Below are 20,948 nucleotides of genomic sequence, written 5' to 3'. Positions count from 1 at the left end.
GCTGCAAGTGCGAATCTCGTACGGGTTCAGCAGCTGCCTTGCATTGTTTCCTGTGGTGACTGCGAAGGAGGGTCCCTGTCTTGGCACCTTTCATCTGATGAAGATCGTTGTTGCCTGTGAGAGCTCATTCCCCTCTGAACCAGTCAGTCATTAATTGGTAGGCAGAGTAGGGCATCTCCAGCTCTTTCACTTCTCTCTACCCCCACAGGCACCGTGGTCTGAGCTTGCCACATCTGACCTCGCTTCCCGTCTACGTCCCCGTGGCAGTCGCGTGTCCATAGCTCACTGGATTTCTGTGCCTGGAGGTGCCTGTATCTTCCTCGTTGGCCCGTCCGTTTAAAATTCCTCACTCCCGCTCTCGGTGGGCTGCGCCGTGACAGCTCGTGGCACGCAGACGTTAGACCTCCAGCTGAACGGGCTGTCCTGGCCTTGAGCTCTAGACTAGGTTGCCTCCTTTTGTTTCTACAGGGGAGTTGTGTGTACTTTGCTTATCTTCCTGTGACTCCTGCTTTCACGCTGAAGGGAAGTGCCTCCCAGGGCCGCTGCCCCCCGCGAGCAGCGGGGTACCCTTCCTGGCAGCTGTCTGAATTCGGGTGGTGCTTCGCTTCTGCCCTGATCTCTTTCTTGTGCATGTGTTAATGAAATGCTCCCCGTCAAGCAGTTGCTAGGTCTGGTAGTTGGCTTGCTGCTGCGTGGCACTCGGCGTTGGCAGGCGTGTGACCTTAGCACCCGTCTGGCAGAAGGGTGGTTCCTAGCGCGGGGGGGCTTGCCTCAGTGTGGAGGCATCTGGCAGGCCTGGGCACGCTTCCACGGGGAGTTGCGGTGACGGTGGTACATTTTAATTCACCAAAGCTTTCCTTGGTCAGTCCCCAGGCACTCTGAGTGGTGAGGAGTTACGGATGACCTGGGCTGGGGACGTTAGCGTGGCCACAAACCTCCGAGGCCCATTTGGGATCTTGCCAGTTGTGCTGTTTCCTCGATCTCCGTGGCGGGCGAAGGAATTCCTTTGTCCCTGGTGTTCTGCATTGCTAATCTCGCCAGCCTCTTGTCAGACTCCTTTCTGCAGCCTGCCTGAGAGCACAATGAGAGGCTGTCTGCCTGCGATCGTCTCACCCCCAGCATGCAGCTCACAATCATTCGAGTCCCAGCCCTATGAGAAAAGGTCACGAACATCATGTGCTGAGATGGGCTTGAAGGGAAGTTGCTTAACCGTTGTTTCAGGTCTGGACAGATGTGCAGCATGGCTTTGCAGCAGTGGCTCGTTACGTGCTTACTGTGTGAAACGAGTCAGCACTGATGACGACTGAGGTGGCCACTCATGTGCACGAGGGTGCTTGCACGGTCAGCTCTGCTCCGCTCTGCTGGCAAGCTTGAGATTCAGAAGTGGTGAAGCCCTGAGGTGGAGGTTGTGTGCCTCGCCTTAGCTCTGCTCCGTGGTGTCTGAGAAGTCTGGGCACGTGGCACTGTGGTGTTTTCATCGGTCTGTACCGAGTCTTAAGTTGGTGCTGCTCGCCTGAGAGCCCTGCACACTTTGGTGCTGGCTCCGGAGTGTTTGACACTTCCTAGGGAAATCTGTCTTGCTTTCTCTGCCCCCGACGGACCCACCTCTGAGAAGTAGCTCTAGTGTCTCGGGGTGTTTCTTGGACCGAGAGAGGCACGATAACAGTGCATCTGTTGGTGTTTGTAGTGATGAGCTACAGCAGGCCGTGAGGGTCAGGAGTGCTGCACCGGTCGGTGTTGCGGTGCTCGTACGTAGGAACACTCTGGCTGCGTGGCTAGTGTGTGCACACAATTACCGGCAAAGCAAGGTGGGGTCGGAGGTGCTGGCTCCTCGTCCCTACAACTGACCGGGCCGTTGGGAGAAGCCTGCCGGTGAGACGGGGCGGCAGTGACTGCCAAGTGGCCACTTGGGAAAGCAGAGCTGTAGCAGAAGCACCGGCTGTGGGTGTTGGCTGACTCACCGGGCTCTCATGGCCTCGGTTATGCGTGGGTCGTGCTGTGCGGTCACAAGCCCTAGCATCCTGACTACTGTAAGGGGAGGGTGAAAACCTGCAGACGCCACTGGCACTTTGGACTTGCTGCGGGAAAGCGGGTTTTCCTGCTCGTGCCACTGATAGTTCAGGACATTCACAAAAATATCAACTCGCTAAACTGTTTTCATAGACTTGCAGAGCAGTGGGGGTGGGAGGTCACATCTAGTCCAACCCCTGTTGCCCGAACTGCCTTACACAAGTGTGGTCTAACCTGGTCTTAAAGCTGCACAAAAGCACTGCCGCACAGCGGCCAGGCACGGTGCCCAAAGACACCGGGAACACTGAGCTCCCACCGGCAAAGCAGGGGGACCAGGGAGTGGGTGTTAAATATCCACAGAGGACTGTGCCCCAGTCTGTACCAATCCGACCGTGGGGTAAACGTCTTTCCTGACCCCAAACGCGGCGATTAGTCTGAACAAGACCCTTTGGCTTCCAAATCCCCAGCCTTGGCAGCAGCCAACATCCAGTGCTGTAGAAGGGCCTCCACCGCCTCCATCGCTCCCCGCAGCACACCCTCCGTGCTGCCCTGTGACCCGGGCACGGCTGATAGAGCTCCACGCATCACTTACGACAGCCGCAGTTTTAATAAAGATCCCCTCAAGTGACTGAGAGGAATGCAGCATCTCTAAAGTGCTGTTCTGCTCTTCACCCCATGGGAACTCGTGCACAGGATTTAGTGGGGTCTGCCTCAGCCGTGAGGCTTCCTGCGATGTTTCTGGTTGGTGAGGGCAGTTGCGTAGCAGACTGAGCTTTACTGCGAGTGCTGTAGAAGTGGTGCTGCGTGCAAGATAAGTACCAGAGTTGCTCAGATCAGCAGCTGAAGCCATGTTAACCTGGCTGCGCTTATTTAAATACATTGTCATAGCTCGTGTCTGAGGCTGGTCTGTGCTGAGCCGGGCTGGCCTGAGCGCGGCGGGCTGGGAGCATTTCTGACAACAGCTCTGCTGGGGATGCAGGTCGGCATGGTGCTGGTCTCGTGCGCGTTGCTTTGCCCGGTGGGAACTAACTGGAGACTCGCGCCTGTTCTCATGCTGGCCCAGCTGACGTGCAGGACCTGGGTCAGGTGGAGCTGAGGCCGCCGTTCGGTGCTGCTGTACAGTCCACTCCTCATGCGGGATGCTGTTTAGTTCCTTCCACAGTGTCGTGTGGTAGTCTAGCCCGGGGGTCTTTAGCTCACGGCATGTGAAAGCTAGTGTGTGCTCCTGTTTGGGCCCGTGCCCTCGAGCGCTGGAATTTAAGGCTTACACGCTGCTGGTTCCCTTCTGTGCGTCTGACGTGCCAACTTGACCAGGTCAGGCTAGCCTTTGCATGAAATTTCCTAGCTCTCCAAGCCAAGAAGAGCGCGCGCGGAAAGCACCGAGTCTGGGTCTGGCCCAGGGCTCAGAATCTCTCAGCTATTTAACACCTGCTTCCTTGCTATTAAAGCCTTTTGTGCGAGGTAAACTGAATTAAATAGCACCTATTGCTATCTGATACTGAGAAGCTGTTAGCTTCCTGCTGATCTGGCTCTTCCCATGCCCCATGGAAGTGCAGTAGACGGTCTAAATTTAGACATCTGCCTTCCTCCCCAGAGCGCTTTACCCCTCCTGTGCAGGGGGACCCTCAACTCTGGCAGCTCCTGCATGGGCTGCACGTTGTGGTCTCTAGCAGGCACGTACAGCCCACAGCACCTCTGCTCTTCAGTCTGGGTAGAAACCTGCAGCGTGCGCTGCAGGGCCTGGCCTTGCAGAGCTGCCTTGCAGCAGCAGCTCAGAGGAGGAAGCATCTCCAACCTGCCGCTTTGCGGCCTCAGCATCACCTCCAGCTGGGCAGGCAGCTCTCTGTGGTCATGGGACCTTGCGTCACGGCAGCGGAGCTGGTTCTGCCTCGTGTGCTGCAGAGCCAGGCCTGTGTCTCCGGGCTGAGCTACTGGCATTGCTTCTCCCAGCCCAGCAGGGATGGGGTGAGGACTAGAGGAGAGTCAGTCACGGGCTTGCCTCTGTCGCCTGCAGTGGTCCCTGCATGTCTCGGGCATGTTGGTGTTTGGGCCCAAAAGCTTGCAAAGAACAATTTTTCCAGCGACTTCGTTGGTCTAATAAAAGATATCGCGTTTACCCAAAGAACCTTGTCTACCCTGCAGGTCTCTGCACTCTTGTCCGGCACTGGGCTGCCCAGGCATGGCGGGTCGGCAGGCAGCACAGGAAGCTGATTTTGGGTGGCCCTGCCTTCTCTTGGTGGAGATGCGATGGCTCCCAGCTCCAGGACAAGCTGAGTGTCTGAGCTATGTGCCTCCATGGCGAGCCCAGAGTGCCAGGCTCGGGCCAGCCTGGCATTGTGCCCTGCGTGGCCTTCCCCTCGCCCACATCCCGCCCCACGGTGCTTTGCTCCACTGCCCTCGACTCCTTTCTGCAGGGCTGGGGGACGATGCTGGGAGCGAGCCCGTGATCCCGGCTCTGACCAGGAGCCGCAGCAGCTGCCGGCTCCCCTTAGCGGGCAGCCATGGAATAAGCTGCCTTGACAGTAACTCACCCGGCCCCAAGAGCCTGGGTCTGCAGTGCAGCGTGGTTCATGCTCCTGGCTTGGGAAGTAACCTGCAAGCCGTGTCCTTGTTTCCCTTGTAAGGCCACTGCTTTGGGAGTCCTGCTGAGCTCTTGGCCCCGGTGGCTTCCGGGTCCGCATGCTGCAGGCTGTGTGCACCCCGCATGCAGCAGCAGGACGCTGGCAGTGCCCTTGTGCCCCCTCTGTTGCCAGTGTCAGGTCTGGGTGTGCTTGACCAAGCATGATGCCCAAAACACCGTTGTGTGGTTTAAAGCACAGGTTAGACAAACACTTGGCTGGTTCAGGCAGAGTTGATCCTGTGTGGAGCAGGGGCTGGACAAGCTGTGACACCACCCCCCAACATACCTGCCAGCCCAGTGGCTCTGGGACTCTGAGACCACCCTGCCTTGGGGGATTCAGAGGATGTGCGCCCCTGCTCGTCTCTGACAAAGTACTGGTGCCACTCACCATGCCTTTCCCACGCTTCTGGATGGCAGGCGAGGCCCCAGGGGGCTGGAGAAGGGTTCACAAAGCGCTTAGCCGTAAAGCTGAAGGAGGGGCAGCGCCCGGGGAACGTTGGGCTCCGTCCGTCCGATGACCGTACTTGCGGGATTCCTCGAGCAAATGGCAAAGCTGTCGATTTGTGAGTGTCTGGAGGGGGGAGGCACGATCGCTAGCAGCCAGCATGGACTTGCCAAGGACTAATCCTGCCAAACCGGGGGTGACCAGCTTGGAGGCTGAAATAACTTCACTGGACTGCAGTACGGATCTGACAGTGCCCTGCGCTGTTCCCATGAGCAAGCAGGAGTGCGGGCCAGATGGAGCACCTGTAGGCGGGTACATAATTGGCTGAGTAACAACCGAGCAGAAGAACATAAATGGGTCGTTGTCAGACGAGCAGGAAGTCCCACGTGTGGCTCCACAGGACAGAGTCTGGTACCGCTTCGTGCTTTGTTACAGACGTGGATGTAGCAATAGGCAGCTTCCTGGTCCGGTCTGCAGTCAGCGCACTGGGGGGGACTGCAAATGCTTCAGAGGACAGAACCGAGACTCCAGGGCAAACTGGGCAGCTGGGCAACAGGTGAAGTTCGGCACAGAGGAGTGCCGTGCTGCAGGGCCGGAGGGAAAGCTGAAGGCACAAGTACAGCTTGGGGTGTGACCGGCTGGCAGCAGCACTGCCACGCAGGACCTGGGACTTCTCGGGGCTTGTATTCGCAGTGCGAGTCAGCAGCCTGGTGCTGTCACACGAAAAGCAAATCCAAGGCATCATATGCAAGATGCAGGAGTTGGCAGCACCCCGTGGGGCTGGGCAGGCCTCGGCTGGAGAGCGGCAGGCTGCTGGGGGCGCCATGTTTTCAGGAAGGATGGTAAAAACCCTGGAGAGGATCAGGACAAGAGATGAAGATGACAAAGGATTTGCAATGTGAGCTGCATGCAAGCCTGCAGGAGCTCGGGTGTTCAGCTTGTAGAAAAGGAGATTAATGGGGGGACATGACAGCAGGTTTCGGATGCTGGAGGGAGGAGCCTTGTTCCGTGCCACAGAGGGCAGGATGTGCAGCAAACAGCGCTCGCGTCTCGGGGAGATCTTGTTGGCAGTGACCGCAGTAGGACCATGGGAGAAGCTGCCCAAGGATGCTGTGCAATCTCTGTCCTTGGAGTCTCCCAGAAGGGGCTGGCAGGTGTCCCTAGGGTGGATTAGCAGCAGCGCACCCTGCGTCTGTGCAGGTGCCTGAGCTGGATGACGCTCGGGCGGGATAACGTGCCCTGGCTCTTGGGGCTCCTGGTGGCCGTAGAGGTGGGGTGGACGTGGAGGCTTTCTACAGCCATAGCGCTGGTGTGTAGGGCTTTGCTAGCAGAAGCATCGTGAGCAAGGCAGCTCTGAGAGCGGTGGGGAAGCAGGGCTGGCGCTGGCCCCAGCTCCCTCGGTGGGGTGGAGCCATGCCTGTGCCTTGCACTAGCTGGAAGCTCTCTGGGGTGTTCATGTGCACCTGGCAGTGACCCTGGTAAGCAGGAGCCAGGTGGAGAGTGTCCTGGTGTGCAGGGCCATGCCTCTGTGGGCCCCAGGCACTGGGGGTATGTCATTTTGACCCCCAAACCTGTGGTACCACCCAGGAGGCTGCTGAAGAGCAGGTCCCTTGGTGGGTTGTGCTAGGTATGGCTGGCCCTGCCCTGTCCCCACCCCACAAGGCTCCACCTCTGGCTTTGTCTGAGCCTTGCTGTCACCTGTGTCACGGCTGCAGGTTTGAGTCCTGCCTGTGGGGCTGGGGTCCTGCAGGTACAGAGCGTGCAGGGCTGGGCGGCCGCCCCCAGCAGAGCTGCAGCCGCTGACCCCACGCTGCCCTCTCTCCCCAGCCTTTCTTCCGGCTGCTGAACCTGCGCAAGCTGGGCCTGAGCGACAATGAGATCCAGAGGCTGCCCCCAGAGGTGGCCAACTTCATGCAGCTGGTGGAGCTGGATATCTCCCGCAATGGTAAGGCCGGGGCAGGGCAGGGAACACGGAACCGTTCGGGGTGCAGCACAGGGCGCTGCCCAGCACCTGGCATCCTCCTCCAAGGGCCCAGCCATGGTGGGGACCCCAGCCCTGGGGGGGAGGGTGTGCCACAGGTCTCCAGCCCCTCACTGTCATAGGCTTCTGTGGGGGCCTCCCTTACCCCCAGCCCCACACGCCCGAGGCTCTCCCCTCTTGCCCACCTTCCCTGGGGGACGACTCTTACTGGGTCTGTCTCTCTCCCTCTCTGCTTCAGACATTCCAGAAATTCCTGAAAGCATCAAATTCTGCAAATCCTTGGAGATCGCTGACTTCAGTGGGAACCCGCTCTCCAGGTAAGACCTAGGCATCCCTCCTTCCGCAGGCAGGGGGAGGGGGAGGGGGAGGCTCCCTGTTCTCCCCAGCTTGCCCTGGGCAGGCAGGCAGTCGCAGGTCTAGTCCTCGGGCCTCTCGCCCATGCACTCATTCTCCCGGCGTTCCAGTGCCCGTTGTGCAGACGAGCCCTACAGAGGCCTCGCGGCCCTGCCACCCACCCCCCTCGTCTGAGACTGCCGCAGGGCTGCGTCTCTGTGCTGAGCTTGGTGGTGGTGCTGGTATGAGTGACATGACCATGTGGCTGCTGGGAATAGACTTGAGACTCCTCTTCCTCTAGACAACAGATGGATGTGACTCTTGCAGCCAAGCTTGGAAAAAGGCCTCGTGCTCCTTTGTCTGGTCCATAGGCCAGCTGGGCCCTCACGTACTGTGCTGCACTCTTCACCCCTGCTCACCTTGGCTCTGTGCTGAACCCTCTCCCTTTGCCCAGCATCCGTCTGCCACTGCCTTTCCCAGTGGGAGCAATGGGGGCCTTGCCTGGGAGTGGGGGCAAGGGGTAGGTGGCAGGCAGTGTCCAGATCCCAGCAGAAAAGGACTCTCCCCATCCCATCCCGGGGCCTTTTGGGCTTTGTTGAGAGAGGAGTCTCAGCCCAAGTATGGAAGCATGTGTGCCCGGAGCTTGCAGTCTGCTGGAACGATGTCTTACCCCAATCTCCATCTGGGTCCCTGGAGATGGGTGGCCCCTGTGACCTGCACCCATCCAGGCGGTGCACAGGCTCCCTGCTGCCCCCGGTGCTGCTGAAATGCACAGGGTCCGAGCCCCCCCTGCAGCTGTGCCCGCCCCACGTGCACTGTTGCTGAGGCTTGGAATGGGGGGCAGGGGCTGCGGCTGGAGCAGGGCCTCTCTTCACATGAGGGTGGAGGGGGCTTGGGTACTGTGTGCAGGGTGGCATCCATAGTCCTGCCTGTGTGGCTTCTACCATAGGCTTCCCGAGGGCTTCACCCAGCTGCGGAGCCTGGGCCACCTGGCCCTGAACGACGTGTCCCTGCAGATCCTGCCCAGCGACATCGGGAAGTGAGTACGCCTCCGCCCCTGCCAGCCACGCCGGGAGTGGCAAAAGGGACGTTTGCAGCCTTGTGCCCAGCTGCCAGGCAGTGCTGCTGCCCCCACGCCCCGGGGAGGGGAGGGGCCTAGCTTGCGACACTGTCGGGGGCTGTGGTACCAGCAGGCCTGGAGCCAACAGGGCTGGAGCCCAGGCTTTCCCACCCTACAAGAGCACCTCCTCTCCCCTCACACCCATGCCCCGGCCCCCAGATTTAGGTGCACTCTGGCTAGGCATGCTGTTGGTTTAAGAAGCTCTGCAAAGATGGTCAGCATGGAGGAAGAGGCTTCCTGGCCCTGCTAGGGCAGACCAACATGCCCACTGTGTGCAGGACTTGGTCCCTGGGTAGGCTGGTCCATAGTGTGGTGCTACACTGCCTGCCCCCGGGACTGGGTATGGTGTTGTTCCTGCAGCCCTGTAGCGAGGCGTCCCACTCGGCCCTGGTGCTTGGGGATGTCTTTACTCGCATCCCTCCCCTGCCCCTGTGCTGCTGTGCCCACACTGACGTGTTTCATTCATGCGGGCCATGTGCGTGAGGGGCTGCTCCGAGGGAGGGTGTGAGCATCTCCCTGTGTCCCTGGAGTCTGGCTTCCTCGCTCCCTTTTTTCTTGCAGTTTGGCAAACCTGGTGACTCTGGAGCTGCGGGAGAACCTGCTAAAAACCCTTCCTACGTGAGTGTCCTTTGGGGGGCTGCAGCACTGCCTTGGCTGAGCGTCCTCGTGGAGCACTAGAGCTGGCGGTCTCTACAGCGCCGGCCCTAGCACCCAGGCCCAGCGGGCCGAGGGGAGGGGCTGGGGCACTTGGACTGTGAATGAGCACTCGCTTGTTGGGTTGTGGGTTAGGATGAGGAGAAGGGGGACTGTGCAAGGCAGAAGAGGGGCATTTGGGGTTTCAGCTCAGCTGAGTGTAGGGTCCATTTGGGGCAGGCAGACTGGGGGCAGCTGCTGATGGAGATGAGAAATCCCCTCGTGGGTTAGAGCTTAGTGGCAGCGGCTTTGGAGGGCAAGGGGGGACGCAGTCTTTGTGGGGGAGGACGGGCAATGTGGTGAACTAGCGCAGCAGCTTTCTCTGTGCCCCTCCTTGCCGATGCGTGGGTGCACTTGTGCGTCACCCGTGTGCCTGCTGGAGCCTACCAGCTCCCCCAGCAGGGGTGGAGTGTGTGTTAGGAGTAACTGGCCTTCTCCAGGGGAGGAGGGATCAGTCGGCATCAGAGGAGAGTGGAGGACTTAGCCGATGCCACTCTGGGGCCTGGAGCAACTCCTTTGATGAAAGGACTGGTTTCCTTGCAAAGGAGTTGCTGCCGTGGGATGGTGAGTGCAGGGCACTGTTGATGCTGGCACTGATGTCCCACAGGTCGTTGGCTCCTGTCTGAGGGTGTGCACCCATACACACAATTCACGGGGACGTGAAAGTGGGGTGAGGCTTTCCCACTGATCACCTGCTCTCTTATAATTGCCCCGTGATAGCTGCAAGCTCAGCAGTGGCCCTCTCGGTGGAAGTGAGCAGTGTTACCATGGCTAGTGGCCATGTACCAAGGGTAAGAGTATTCATGTGGGCAATTGCTGTGGAGCTGCTGGAGTATGGTAAACCCCGTCCCTTTACCCTGCAGCCAGTAGTTTGCACTGCAGTACCTTCAGGGTTTATAACTAGCCTCCACCAGTCGGTCTGTCCAGCTGACCAGACCCTGCTCTTTGAGGACCAGACCCTGCTCTATGCATATCGTGTGAGGACAGGTCACCTGGCGGGTGAGAGGAAGTTTTCTGAATAGCAGGGCCTGCTGGAGTTGTGGCCTCTGCTGCCTCCTGTAAGTGTATAACGGGTGGAGGAGCTGTAGCCCTTTCTCAGTTCCTTCTAGACCTAGCCCCCTTCCCTGCAGTGAGATGAAACACCCAACAGGTCTTCAGCCCAGTCCTTCTCCTGATCTTCACATTCATCATCTCAGCAGTTGGATGGAGAGAATCCACCTTGCCCTCTTTCTGTTTTCTTTCCCTGGGCGCTCTACAGAAATGATTGCTGTGCAATGAGGCTGTCAGCATAGGGCCTCTTAGCGGCAGGGCTCAAAGCCTTCCTCCTTCCCTGGAGGGACTCGGACCTCATCGCCTCTGCCTGGGAGACTGGTCTGTGCAGGCGCACGCTCTGCCACTGTTCTTGGGGACCTGCACGTTCCTGAACCCTGAGCCTATGTTGCATCTGCTGAAGGAGTCCAGGAAGGTTGCCTCAGGCCCAGGTGGAAGCGTAGCTTGGAAAGCAGGGCTGAAGGAGCTGGCTTCTCCCACCTTGGGGCAGGCAGCAAAGGGACACGGCTGAAACTGGCTCCATCAGGTTCAGTGCCAGTGACCTTGGTGCCGGTGGCCTCCAGATTGGGCTGGCATCTCTCCCTTGTCCATGAAAGTGATGATCCCATGCGACTCCAAAAGCAGGACTGCAGTGTTGCTGCTCCAGGGACGGAGCCCCAGACCCTGCCCACGGGGGGCCAGCACAGGAAGGAGGAGTCTGGGCACGGACTTGGCACCCAGTGGCAGATATCCTGTATTCCCACCTAAGTAGCGACTGCCCCCAGATCTTGGGAGAAGCCCATGTTCCCTGACATGCTGCTGTTTCAGGAGGTTTGTTGTCCTCGCCATCACTGCTTTGATCCTTGCCTGTCCCTTGCCTCTGGAGAGCGACTCCAGGGCTGGTACCAGGGATTCTCTGCCAGATGCTCCCTCACCACCCATGTGAGAAGGAAGCAGCACTGTGGGTTGGTTGTTTCAATGGGACACTGCCCTTGCGTGGGTGGTTTGTGTGCCCAGACCTGTTCTCACAGTTGCTTCTCTCAGACCTGAAGTCCCTGCTGCTGGGGGTCTGGATGTTGGCTGGGTAAAGACCACGAGCAGCAGCTGCTCCAGACTCATCCAGGTAGTTCTGACCCTGTGCAGAAGAACAGACCCTACAAGTGGAAGAAAAATATAAACTAACAAAACAAATGTAAATGGAAGGAGAAGGGCTGTGAACCATGGAGAGCACATCAGAGCTTTAGACACATTGGGTTGCTCTAAGTGGGCTGGTCTTGATGCAGTTCATCCCCGGGTGCTGAAGAAATCCGGGAGCCTCAGGCACTAATCTTTGCAAAGTCCTGGCTGACAGGCGAGGTGCCAGAGGAGCTGAGAAGGGCTGACCGAGTGCCCATCTTACAGAGCAGGAAGGGGGGACCAGAGACTTCCAGACCTGTCGGCTTGGCTTCAATACTAGGACGATATTGCAGCAAAATATATGAAACAACCTGTTTGTCAACCCCTGTCTCTCGCAGCCAACATGGATTTCTTGAGCACAAAACGTGCCAAACCAATGTGGTGCCCTTCTTTGACAGAGTAAGTGGTTTGGTGGATGAAGGGAATGGGGCAGGTATAATTTACATAGTCTTTGGTAAGGCACTTGTTGCAGTCCTACATGCCTATGTAAGCTGGAGAAACGTGGGCCAGAATGAATTACCATTATATAATTGGCTGGTTAGCCCCTGGCAGGACAGTACCTGTCAAAGGTTGGATGTCAGCCTGGCAGGAGGTGTCGTGAGGAGTTCCACAGTCTGGGATCTTCTGGTCCTGTGCTGGGCAGCATGTTTGATGACTTGGCTGCAGGGATGGAGCTTCCTGGTTGAGTTTGCAGAGGTGAACCTGGGAGGGTTCACAAACACTTGGGGGATAGGATTGCAATTCCAAAAGGTCTTGATCGGCTGGAGAACTTGGCTGTAGATGTCGTAATGAAATTCAGCCAAGACCAATGCAAGGCTCTGCACTGGAGAAAGAGAAGTGAACGGGTGCAGACAGAACGGGGTCTGCGATCCAGGCCCTGTAACTGCCTCAGAAACTCGGTACAAGTCAGCAGGATGGTGGTGTCACAGGGAAAGCAAACATAGTTTGGGCTCGCCAAGCAGAAGTACTGCATGCATGGCACAGAGATAAGACCCCTCCACTTAGGTAGAGTTTACGTTATGGTTGTCTGGGCTGGGTTGGACAGGGCTGATTCTGCCTCAGTCGGGTTGGACTAGATGTGACCTCTGGAGCTCCTTTCCAGCCCCACTGCTCTGTGACTGACACTTGGCACCAGCTAGGCCTCAGCTGGCGTGGGTATTGTCCGGTTCTGGCTAATGCTCTTGAAGGATGGAAAGAAACGGGAGGATCCAGAGGCAAGTGAGAGAGGGGGTTTGCAATGCAAGACTTAAAGCAGCGAGGTCTGTTTAGTGTGGAAAAGGGGAGGTAGGGACGAGAGCAGGTCTCAAAATGCTGGAGAGGTTGCAGGGAAGGAGAGGGAGAGCAGTGGTTCTCCCTCACCAGAGAGGGCAGGACCGGAGATGATGGACTTCAACTGCCGCGAAGCAGATGGAACACGGAAGGACGTCTTGGCTACAGGATGCTGGACCACGCTGCCAAGGGGACTTGTGGACTCCGCTTCGTCAAATGCTTTCCAGCACAGATGGGGGTGGTTTGAGGAAAGTGCCTCTGCTCCTGCTCAGGGGTTGGACGAGATGCCTCCCAAGGTCCCTTCCAACCTGGCAGCTCTGACTGAGCCTCAGGGCTGCGCATCTTTGGCTCACTGCTGCATCTGCAAGTCACTGGTCTTTCAGTCGGTCTGTCAAGACCCACCCTGCAGGGACTGTGGCACTCCTCACATGGATGCTTGTGCTCTCTTCTCTCTACAGCGAAGTTCCTCGGGGTCCTGTGACAGACTTGCCTGGCTCTCTCGAGCTCCTTCAGGAATGAGCCTTGCTCTGCCTCGTGCTGAATCCGTTTTCACTTTGACCCATTGGGCACGTGAGCTCCCAGCACTCACGGCTGACCCTCCTCATGGGGTTGAAGGCGATGCTGACACCTTTTCGACTTCTCTGTCCCCAAGAGGGTCTTGGACTCTTACCTGAATCAGCCTGCGTAACTGGTCTGCTTTTGTCCTGAGACCCAGGACTCTCCTGGGGAGAAGCCGTGTGTACTGCGTGCTCCCAGAGTGTTTTGCTCTGTTTGTAGTCGGAGCACTGCAGCCGCCCCGTCCATTCCCTGTTGTGGCCAGCCATCCCCAGGGCAGGCCGGCTCATCACCAAGAACCCCTGAGTGGATAATGCAGGGTCTCCGGCTGGGTTAGCAGCTGGCTGGGATGCCTGATCTGCTGGACACAAGCATTGCTTTGCTCACGGAGCCTCTGCTGCTTTCCAGGACCTGCACAGCAGTGACGTGGAGCAACAGGCTGGATCAGGCCGATGCCGGCAGTGGGTTCTGCTGCTGGGGCAGGAGAACAGAGCTGTTGCTACTGTCCAGCTCTTGCAGGCGGCACCCCCCCTCCCCTCCCTCCACATGTGTGTCCGTGGGGGTCTGCACTGACAGCACATGGCGAGAGGCCAGGTGTTAACCCCGCAGTGGCTCCTGCAGGATGGTAGTGCAGATCCTATGAGCCTCACTTGGTCCTCACTTGTGAGGCTCTTAGCAAGGGACGTGTACACAGATGCAGTGAACAGGACTCTTACGAGGACTTCTGGCGTGTGCGAGGTGGCCACATGCACAGGGTGTGTCCATGTGTCCAGGAGGGTCTGCTCTGCCCCCATGGCTGTGGTGTTCCTGCCCCCACCAGAAGACCTTTGTTGCTGGTTTCCTGTTTTCCTGCAGCCAGGCTTTGGTCAGTGTGTTTGGGGGTCTCTAGTGGAGGGTAAAGGACCAGGCAGGGAGGATAAAAAGCCAGAGCCAGCAGAGGAGAAGGGGGCCCGGGCAGGCTTGTGCAGACAGCGCTCCCCAGCCTGAAAGGGACAGAGCGCTAACCCAGGGTGTGGGGAGCAGAGGTTGGCAGGGGGCAGGGGCCTGAGTGTCAGGGGAGCCACTGTCAGCTGTGTCCCTGGGCAGCAGTTGTGTGTGCACCAGGGTTGGGTCAATCCAGGATGAGTTGCTAGGGCGTGGGCCCAGCTCAGCACCCTGGACCCACTCCAGGCAGGCTCTCCCGGGGACCTTACCTAACAAGCACCTCAACTTCCGGGGTCCCTCCCTTCCTGCAAAAAGGAGTGGTGCTTGGGGCTCCCCTTTTCGGGAGTTGGGGCACTGGTCGTGCTCACGTGTCCTTCCCCAAGGGTGTTTCCTCCTCTTGTCCCAAGTCCTGAACTGCCTCCTGTTGTCTGCACCTTCCTGTGCTCGGGGCTCTGCGTCACCGCTCAGGTGGAGGGGCGAGGGGGCCCGGCCCGTGGAAACCACCTGCTGTCTTGGAGCAGGGAGACGCTGACCGGTGACTGGGGTGGGCAGCTCCCAGCATCACTGAGCCCCGGCTCCCGCTGCCAATGAGACATTGGCCTTGGCTGCCCTGAGTGGAGCTGGGCAGGGTCATCTGACCCTAGTGCTTTGGAGGCCTGCAGGGAGGGGGAGGCACTGTGGCCCTTGGGCTGTGCCTGGCGGGGTCACAGGGCTGTCACTAGGGAGCTGGGTCCCCCTGCTAACCTATGTCTCTCTCTCCTCCCTCATCGGCCTGCAGTTCTCTCTCGTTCCTCGTCAAGTTAGAGCAGCTGGATCTTGGTGGCAATGACCTGGAAGTGCTGGTACGTGAGGGGTGGCAGGAGGGGCTGGGGGCCCTGGGCCCTTGGAGGCGGAGTGGCTGTTTGAAGTCGCAGGGGATGACCGAGTTTGGGGAGACCTTGCCTGCCGTGGCCCAGTGGTTGTTCCCAGCTCTGGTCTCCTGCCGTTGGCCTTGTCTTGCTTCCCTCCCTCCCCGCCTCCGTGGCGTGGCGTGGCGTGCCCAGTCCCTTTGCCTTGTGATGCTCTGCCCTGCTCTCCAGCTGCCCGTGGGCTGCTTTCCCTGCTGGTTCTGGTGCTGTCTGTAGCTCCTGGCTGGCTCCTGCCTTTGTGCTGCCTTCCCTCCCCTGCCCTGTATGTCTGCCCTCATCTCTCCAGCTCTACTGGAACAGCTTCTCGTCCTTCCTCTTCCCCGACTGACCCTCCACTGTTGGGAAACCACAGGGATTTCCCTGCCCATCTCCAGAGGAGCAGGCAGCCAGGCCCTGCGGCTTGCGAATGTGAAACCTTCCCGCAGAGCTGCCTGCCCTGCCAGTGCAAAGTCCATGTCAAGGCCCTGGGTAATGCCCAGCCCAAGGGTCCCAAGGTGCATGTGGGTTTGCCGCAGCCTCTGTCTGGAGCCAGTGTCCCAACAGGATTGCAACTCCACAAGCTAGCAGAGAGCAGATTTAGACTGGACATTAGGAAGAACTTCTTCACAGTTCGAGTGGCCAAGGTCTGGAACAGGCTCCCAAGGGAGGTGGTGTTCTCCCCTACCCTGGGGGTCTTCAAGAGGAGGTTGGATAGGCATCTAGATGGGATCATCTAGACCCAGCACTCTTTCCTGCCATGCAGGGGGTCGGACTCGATGATCTATTGAGGTCCCTTCTGACCCTAGCATCTATGAATCCACAGCTGCAGGGGCTGGGGCCACTCTGTCCTGCTCCAGAATAAACCTTCCAAAAGGTGCTTCTAGCAAGGGAACCCTGCTAAACAGGAGCTGCCTGCGCAGGGCTTCCCTCTCCCAAGCATGTAGGCAGCCCACAGCCACGCTGTGGAGGCATGTACACAGTCCTCCGTGCAGCACTGACTTCAGAGTGAGGGGTCGGTCCTCCACATGGCAATCATCTTTCCCCTGCTGGGGTGGCAGCAGCAGCTAACACAGCCGCATGGCTGGCCAGTCTTGTCTAGGAGGTGCTCCATCATGGTCTAGTCGCACAGAGGAGAAGGAAGAGAGGGCATTCCTCTCGAGGCTGAAGCCTCCAGAGCTCCCACCCAGCTCCTACCCCTCCCTAAGGCTGTGCCATCCAGGTAATAGACCCCTGTGGGTAGTGCCATCAGCCCAGAAACCTGCAGCCTGTGGCATGTGGAGGCTTTGTCAGCTGAGGCCTGGCCCGCACAGCGTCCCTATTGCAGCCTGCGGCAGGCGGGCTTTGCCACTCCTCTGTGGTATGTGGTTTGGGGCATCGGAACAGCAGCATCCAGTGTCACCAGGTTGCAGTGCCCAGGGCCTCCCCTCCCAGGGCAGTGCCGTTCTGGCGGGGCTCTGGAGAAGGGTGTGACGCTGCTCTCTCCTTGTCGCAGCCGGACACGCTGGGAGCGCTGCCCAACCTGCGGGAGCTCTGGCTAGACCGGAACCAGCTCTCGGCCCTGCCCCCGGTGAGTACCCATCCCAGGGCTGCCTCGCTGCTGTGCACGCTGCCCCCTCACTCCCCCAAGACGCATCCCATCTCCTTCTGTCTCAGGAGCTGGGCAATCTCCGACGCTTGGTCTGCCTTGACGTGTCCGAGAACAAGCTGGAACAGCTGCCTGGAGAGATCAGCGGGCTGGCGGCACTGACGGACCTGCTGCTGAGCCAGAACCTGTTGGAGTGCATTCCCGACGGCATCGGTGCGTGCTGGGCTGGGGACTATACCACCCCGTGCATGGTGCCAGCCCTGGGTGGGACAGGACAAGATGGATGTGTAGGGGCTGTGTTGACCTCTGGGTGGGATCCTGGAGGAACCTGGTAGCAGGGTCCAGGACGGGGTACAAAGGGCCTGGTCCTTGCTGGGGGCTGGTGCACAATGTTGGGCAGCTGAGCAAGGACAAAGCTTGGGTGCTGGGGCTGTAACCCAGTGCCAGGTACCAGTGAGTGAGGCCCCAAGGAAGGTGTGATGCTGGGGCCAGTGGTCCATGTCGAACTGCTTCGTTGTGGGATCTGAGAGCTAAGCCCTGTGGGGAGGCATGGGGCAGGGGTCTAGCCGAGTGGTTGGAGCAGGCTCCTCACCACCTTTGCTGTAGCTGGTGCCTGCCTCGTCCCCCTGCCCAGGCCAGCTGAAGCAGCTCTCCATCCTGAAGGTGGATCAGAATCGGCTGACGGAGATGAGCGAGTCGATTGGGGACTGTGAGAACCTCTCGGAGCTCATCCTGACAGAGAACATGCTGACGGTAGGCGCATTGGCTGCAGCTCCGTGCTCGCCTGCTACGTGTCTCTTCCCCAGCCATGGCCTCACTGTATCTTGGGGATTGCCTCTGGGGACTGACTGGGACCTCAAGGCCAAGGTCTGCAGGACGTTCTGGCCACTGTGGCCTGCTCTGGTGACGTGGGGCAGCCAAGCAGCCTGCTGGGCCAGTCTCCTTGAGAGATGCCTGGAGGCCGGTGCCATCTCGCCAATCCCTGAGGAATCCCCCGCTCTCAGGATCATTGCCGGAGCCCATCCAGCCTGGGCAGAGGCGACACTGGGTGGTGATGGTTTGTGTGAGGCTGGTGCTGCAAGCCAGTGGGGACCAGGGCCCTGCTCTTCTGCACATTCAGAGGCACATCATAGAGAGCATCCCCTCCCCATCTTGCAGAGCTTGTCTTGGCACAGGGTCAGAACCCAGAGAAGGGGAAGGGCCAGGAGAGCATGAGACCAACTCTTACAGACACTAAGACATCAAGCTGGTAGGGCCCTCCAGATGTCCCAAATAGTTCAGCCCCCTGCTCCCACTCACCCCCAGCCCAGACAAGTGAGTGTGTGGCCTGCTCTTAACCCCTGGAGCAGCCCGAGCAGCTGCCAGGCACAGTGCTCCAAACGCCCCTTAACTTGCTCCAGGTAAAGCAGGGGGTGAGGATTGTCACTCGCGCCACTCCAAGGGGCGTTAAAAAAAACACTAGGGAGATCCCAGGCAGGGGCCATGCTCCCTGCTATAGAAGGCAAAACCCCCATAGTCTGGACCAGTCTGGCTGTGATGTAAAATTTCTTCTTGACCCCGAACATGGTGACTCATCTGACCCTGATCAGAGGGAAAAGACCCTCTAGCCAGGACTTTTGAGGCTTTCTAAGTCTCCAGAGGTGCTGGAGTCTTGTCTTACCCAGGCTGGATGGGCACCTGGACTGAGCTGCGCCAGGGTCCCCAGGCAATTCAACAGCTCCCGGGGCCTCAGGAGCCGTGCCCTCGGCTGGGGTGGGTTCTGCTGTTCCCCTGCAGGCTGTCAGTGTGCCTTCTTCCCCCGCTGCCCTGTGTGACCCAGCATCCGGGCCAGCCCCGCTTCCCCTTGCTGCTGGGTGCAAGTTTCATAGCATAGCTGTGGGCCTCAGGGCTTCCTCCATGCTGTCTGCCACCCTCCCAGGCCTTGCCCAAGTCCTTGGGGAAGCTGACCAAGTTGACCAACTTGAATGCGGATCGGAACCGGCTCACCGCGCTTCCGGCCGAGATTGGGGGCTGCGCCAGCCTGAATGTGCTGTCCTTGCGGGACAACCGCTTGGTGCTTCTGCCGCCCGAGCTTGCCAGTACCACCGAGCTGCATGTCCTGGACGTGGCAGGGAACAGGTGAGTCCTGGTGGGGTGGGAGTGGGGGTGGGGCAGGGCCACAGGCACGGGCCCCATCAGCCATGCGAAGGGTGGTGCACGGGGTTTCGGGAGGGATTGCAGCACCAAATTGCTCAAGAGGAGGCCATGGCTGGGTGGTCGGGCTTCTCCACACTACTTCTGTTGTGTGTCCTCATCCATCCTGCCAGAACCAGGAGCCAGGCTATGGCTGTGCTGTGGTGCTGAGCTCTTTGGCTCAGTGTTGATGGCCTGGGCTTTGTGTTCAGTGCCCGAGACCCTTGTGATGAGAGCCCAAGCCAGCCCTGCTCATGGCCCAATGCCGTGTCTGTCTCCCAGCCTGTTCTTCAGGACTTCATCCAGCCCATTAGATGCTGGCTGGGGGAAAGCTCCTGTGCCTTTTTCTCCAGGGTCCTGGCTCCCTGGCTATGAGGCTTCAGGCTAGCTCCCTGCTGCATCTCCTTGCACACAGCTCATATAGACCAGGGCCCAGGGCTGTCTGTCGGTGCCATGTAAATGGGGATGCTCTGCCCTGTTGTAAGACTCTGACGTGTCCATTTCCTACCCTGTGGCCTGGGTTGTCCCTGATGGTGACCCAGCAGCTGCTTGGCTCCAGCTCTCTGGGCTTGGGGGCCAGGATGCTGAGCTGTCCCTTCTGGGTCTCTCCAGCCAGTGCCAATTCCAGGCTCTCCCTTGCTTCCTCTACGTGGCATCCACAGAGTTGCCATGTGGGCTTCTGTGTAGCCTGACTGTCTCACTGAGGCTCTAGCACGCCAAGGGTGAAGCACAGGCCATGGCCCCTCTGCAGGCTTGCTGGGGTCTCTCTGGCTCTGGGCGGAGGAGTGCCCTGCCTGGCTCAGTCTCCCTGGGTAGAGTGGAAACCCTTTTCCACCCAGCTCAGCACACAGTCAGCTGTCACCTTTTGCCTCCCAGGGTGCTGCCAGGCTCAGACCTGACCTGCACAGCAGGGAGGGAGGCATCCAGGGGATATTTCCTTCAGGCCACTGGAGTCCGACCGACTTTGTTGTTTCTCCAGGCTGCAGCACTTGCCCTTTGCCCTGACCAACCTCAACCTGAAGGCCTTGTGGTTGGCGGAGAACCAGTCCCAGCCCATGCTGAAGTTCCAGACCGAAGATGACGAAAAGACGGGGGAGAAGGTTCTCACCTGCTACCTGCTTCCCCAGCAGCCCTCTCCCAGCCTAGGTAAGAGGCCGGTTTGTGAGGGCACCCTGCAGCACTGTGCCTTCTCTGGGGGGTATAAGGGGGGCCCCTCTAGGGCATGATCCCTTGATCCTATCAAGGGAAGGCTGCCCCCTTCCCTCAGTGCTATGGCAGTTCTGATCCAGGTGCATCTCCCCAGCTCTGGGCCTGGTTACGCTGACCTGTAACAGATCTGGGTTCCTGACCAGTAACCTGGGAATGCCCCAACTCAGAGGGGTGGGAGCTATGAAACCTCCTCTTCAGCTGGCCTGCCTCTCTCAGCACTGCCTGCCATTCACCTTCTGCTTCAGTGCTCTCCAGACATCACAGCTGCTGTTCCCTTCCCTTCTGCTTGACCTCTAGGGATTGGGGTGACCTGTATTGTATGTTAGGGGACCGTGTCAGGCCATCAGAAGCAGGAGGCAGGACCCATCCCCTTGGGGTCCTAGTCCTGAAGGCCCCCTGTCTCTTAGTGGCTGTGACTGAAGCATGCTTCTTGGTGGGAACTGCCTGTCACACCCTGGAGGCAGCTACCACTCAGGTATTATCAAAAGGCTCATTACTGTTTGGCCTCATGAGAGCTAGGGCTACTGCCCACCTATGACCAGGACCATTCTTTTGCTTAACCCAGAGTTATGGGTTAAGCAAAAGGGTTACGCTTATGCAGGGGGTCGGACTCGATGATCTATTGAGGTCCCTTCCGACCCTAACATCTATGAATCTGTAAGCTACAGCTACAGTTCCCTTAAGGATTAGCCTTAACAAGCTAAATACAGACTAGATGAAAGTACTGCAGGTAGATACATAACTAATTGGATCATCATGCTCAACAAGTAGTCTGCAATGACTCATTGTGTAGCTGGGAGGATGCATCTGGTGGGGTTTCGCAGGGGTCTGTCCTGTGTTTGGTATTGTTCAACATCTTCATTAATGATTTGGATGATGTGATCAAGTGCATGCTTAGCCAATTTGTGGAAGACACCCGATTGGGTGGAATTGCAGGAAG

General features: G+C 58.8%; 1 protein-coding gene across 12 annotated transcripts in view; it reads left to right on the top strand.

Moving 5' to 3' along the window:
- SCRIB (scribble planar cell polarity protein) overlaps positions 1-20,948 on the top strand; it is a 119,517-nt gene that overhangs the window by 12,144 nt on the left and 86,425 nt on the right. For all 12 annotated transcript variants that reach the window (XM_059723582.1, XM_059723585.1, XM_059723580.1 and 9 more), the window contains exons 2-11: positions 6,903-7,020; positions 7,295-7,373; positions 8,339-8,428; positions 9,071-9,127; positions 14,934-14,997; positions 16,535-16,609; positions 16,696-16,840; positions 17,262-17,380; positions 18,546-18,745; positions 19,779-19,945. In XM_059723582.1, the coding sequence (XP_059579565.1) occupies positions 6,903-7,020; positions 7,295-7,373; positions 8,339-8,428; positions 9,071-9,127; positions 14,934-14,997; positions 16,535-16,609; positions 16,696-16,840; positions 17,262-17,380; positions 18,546-18,745; positions 19,779-19,945 (1,114 nt within the window). The remainder of the gene's footprint in view (positions 1-6,902; positions 7,021-7,294; positions 7,374-8,338; positions 8,429-9,070; positions 9,128-14,933; positions 14,998-16,534; positions 16,610-16,695; positions 16,841-17,261; positions 17,381-18,545; positions 18,746-19,778; positions 19,946-20,948) is intronic.

Source organism: Alligator mississippiensis, chromosome 3 (genome assembly GCF_030867095.1).
Source record: "Alligator mississippiensis isolate rAllMis1 chromosome 3, rAllMis1, whole genome shotgun sequence".
Classification (NCBI taxonomy): Eukaryota; Metazoa; Chordata; order Crocodylia; family Alligatoridae; genus Alligator; species Alligator mississippiensis.
Note: the sequence above shows the minus strand (reverse complement) of the source record. Positions and strands in the feature narration are given on the sequence as shown.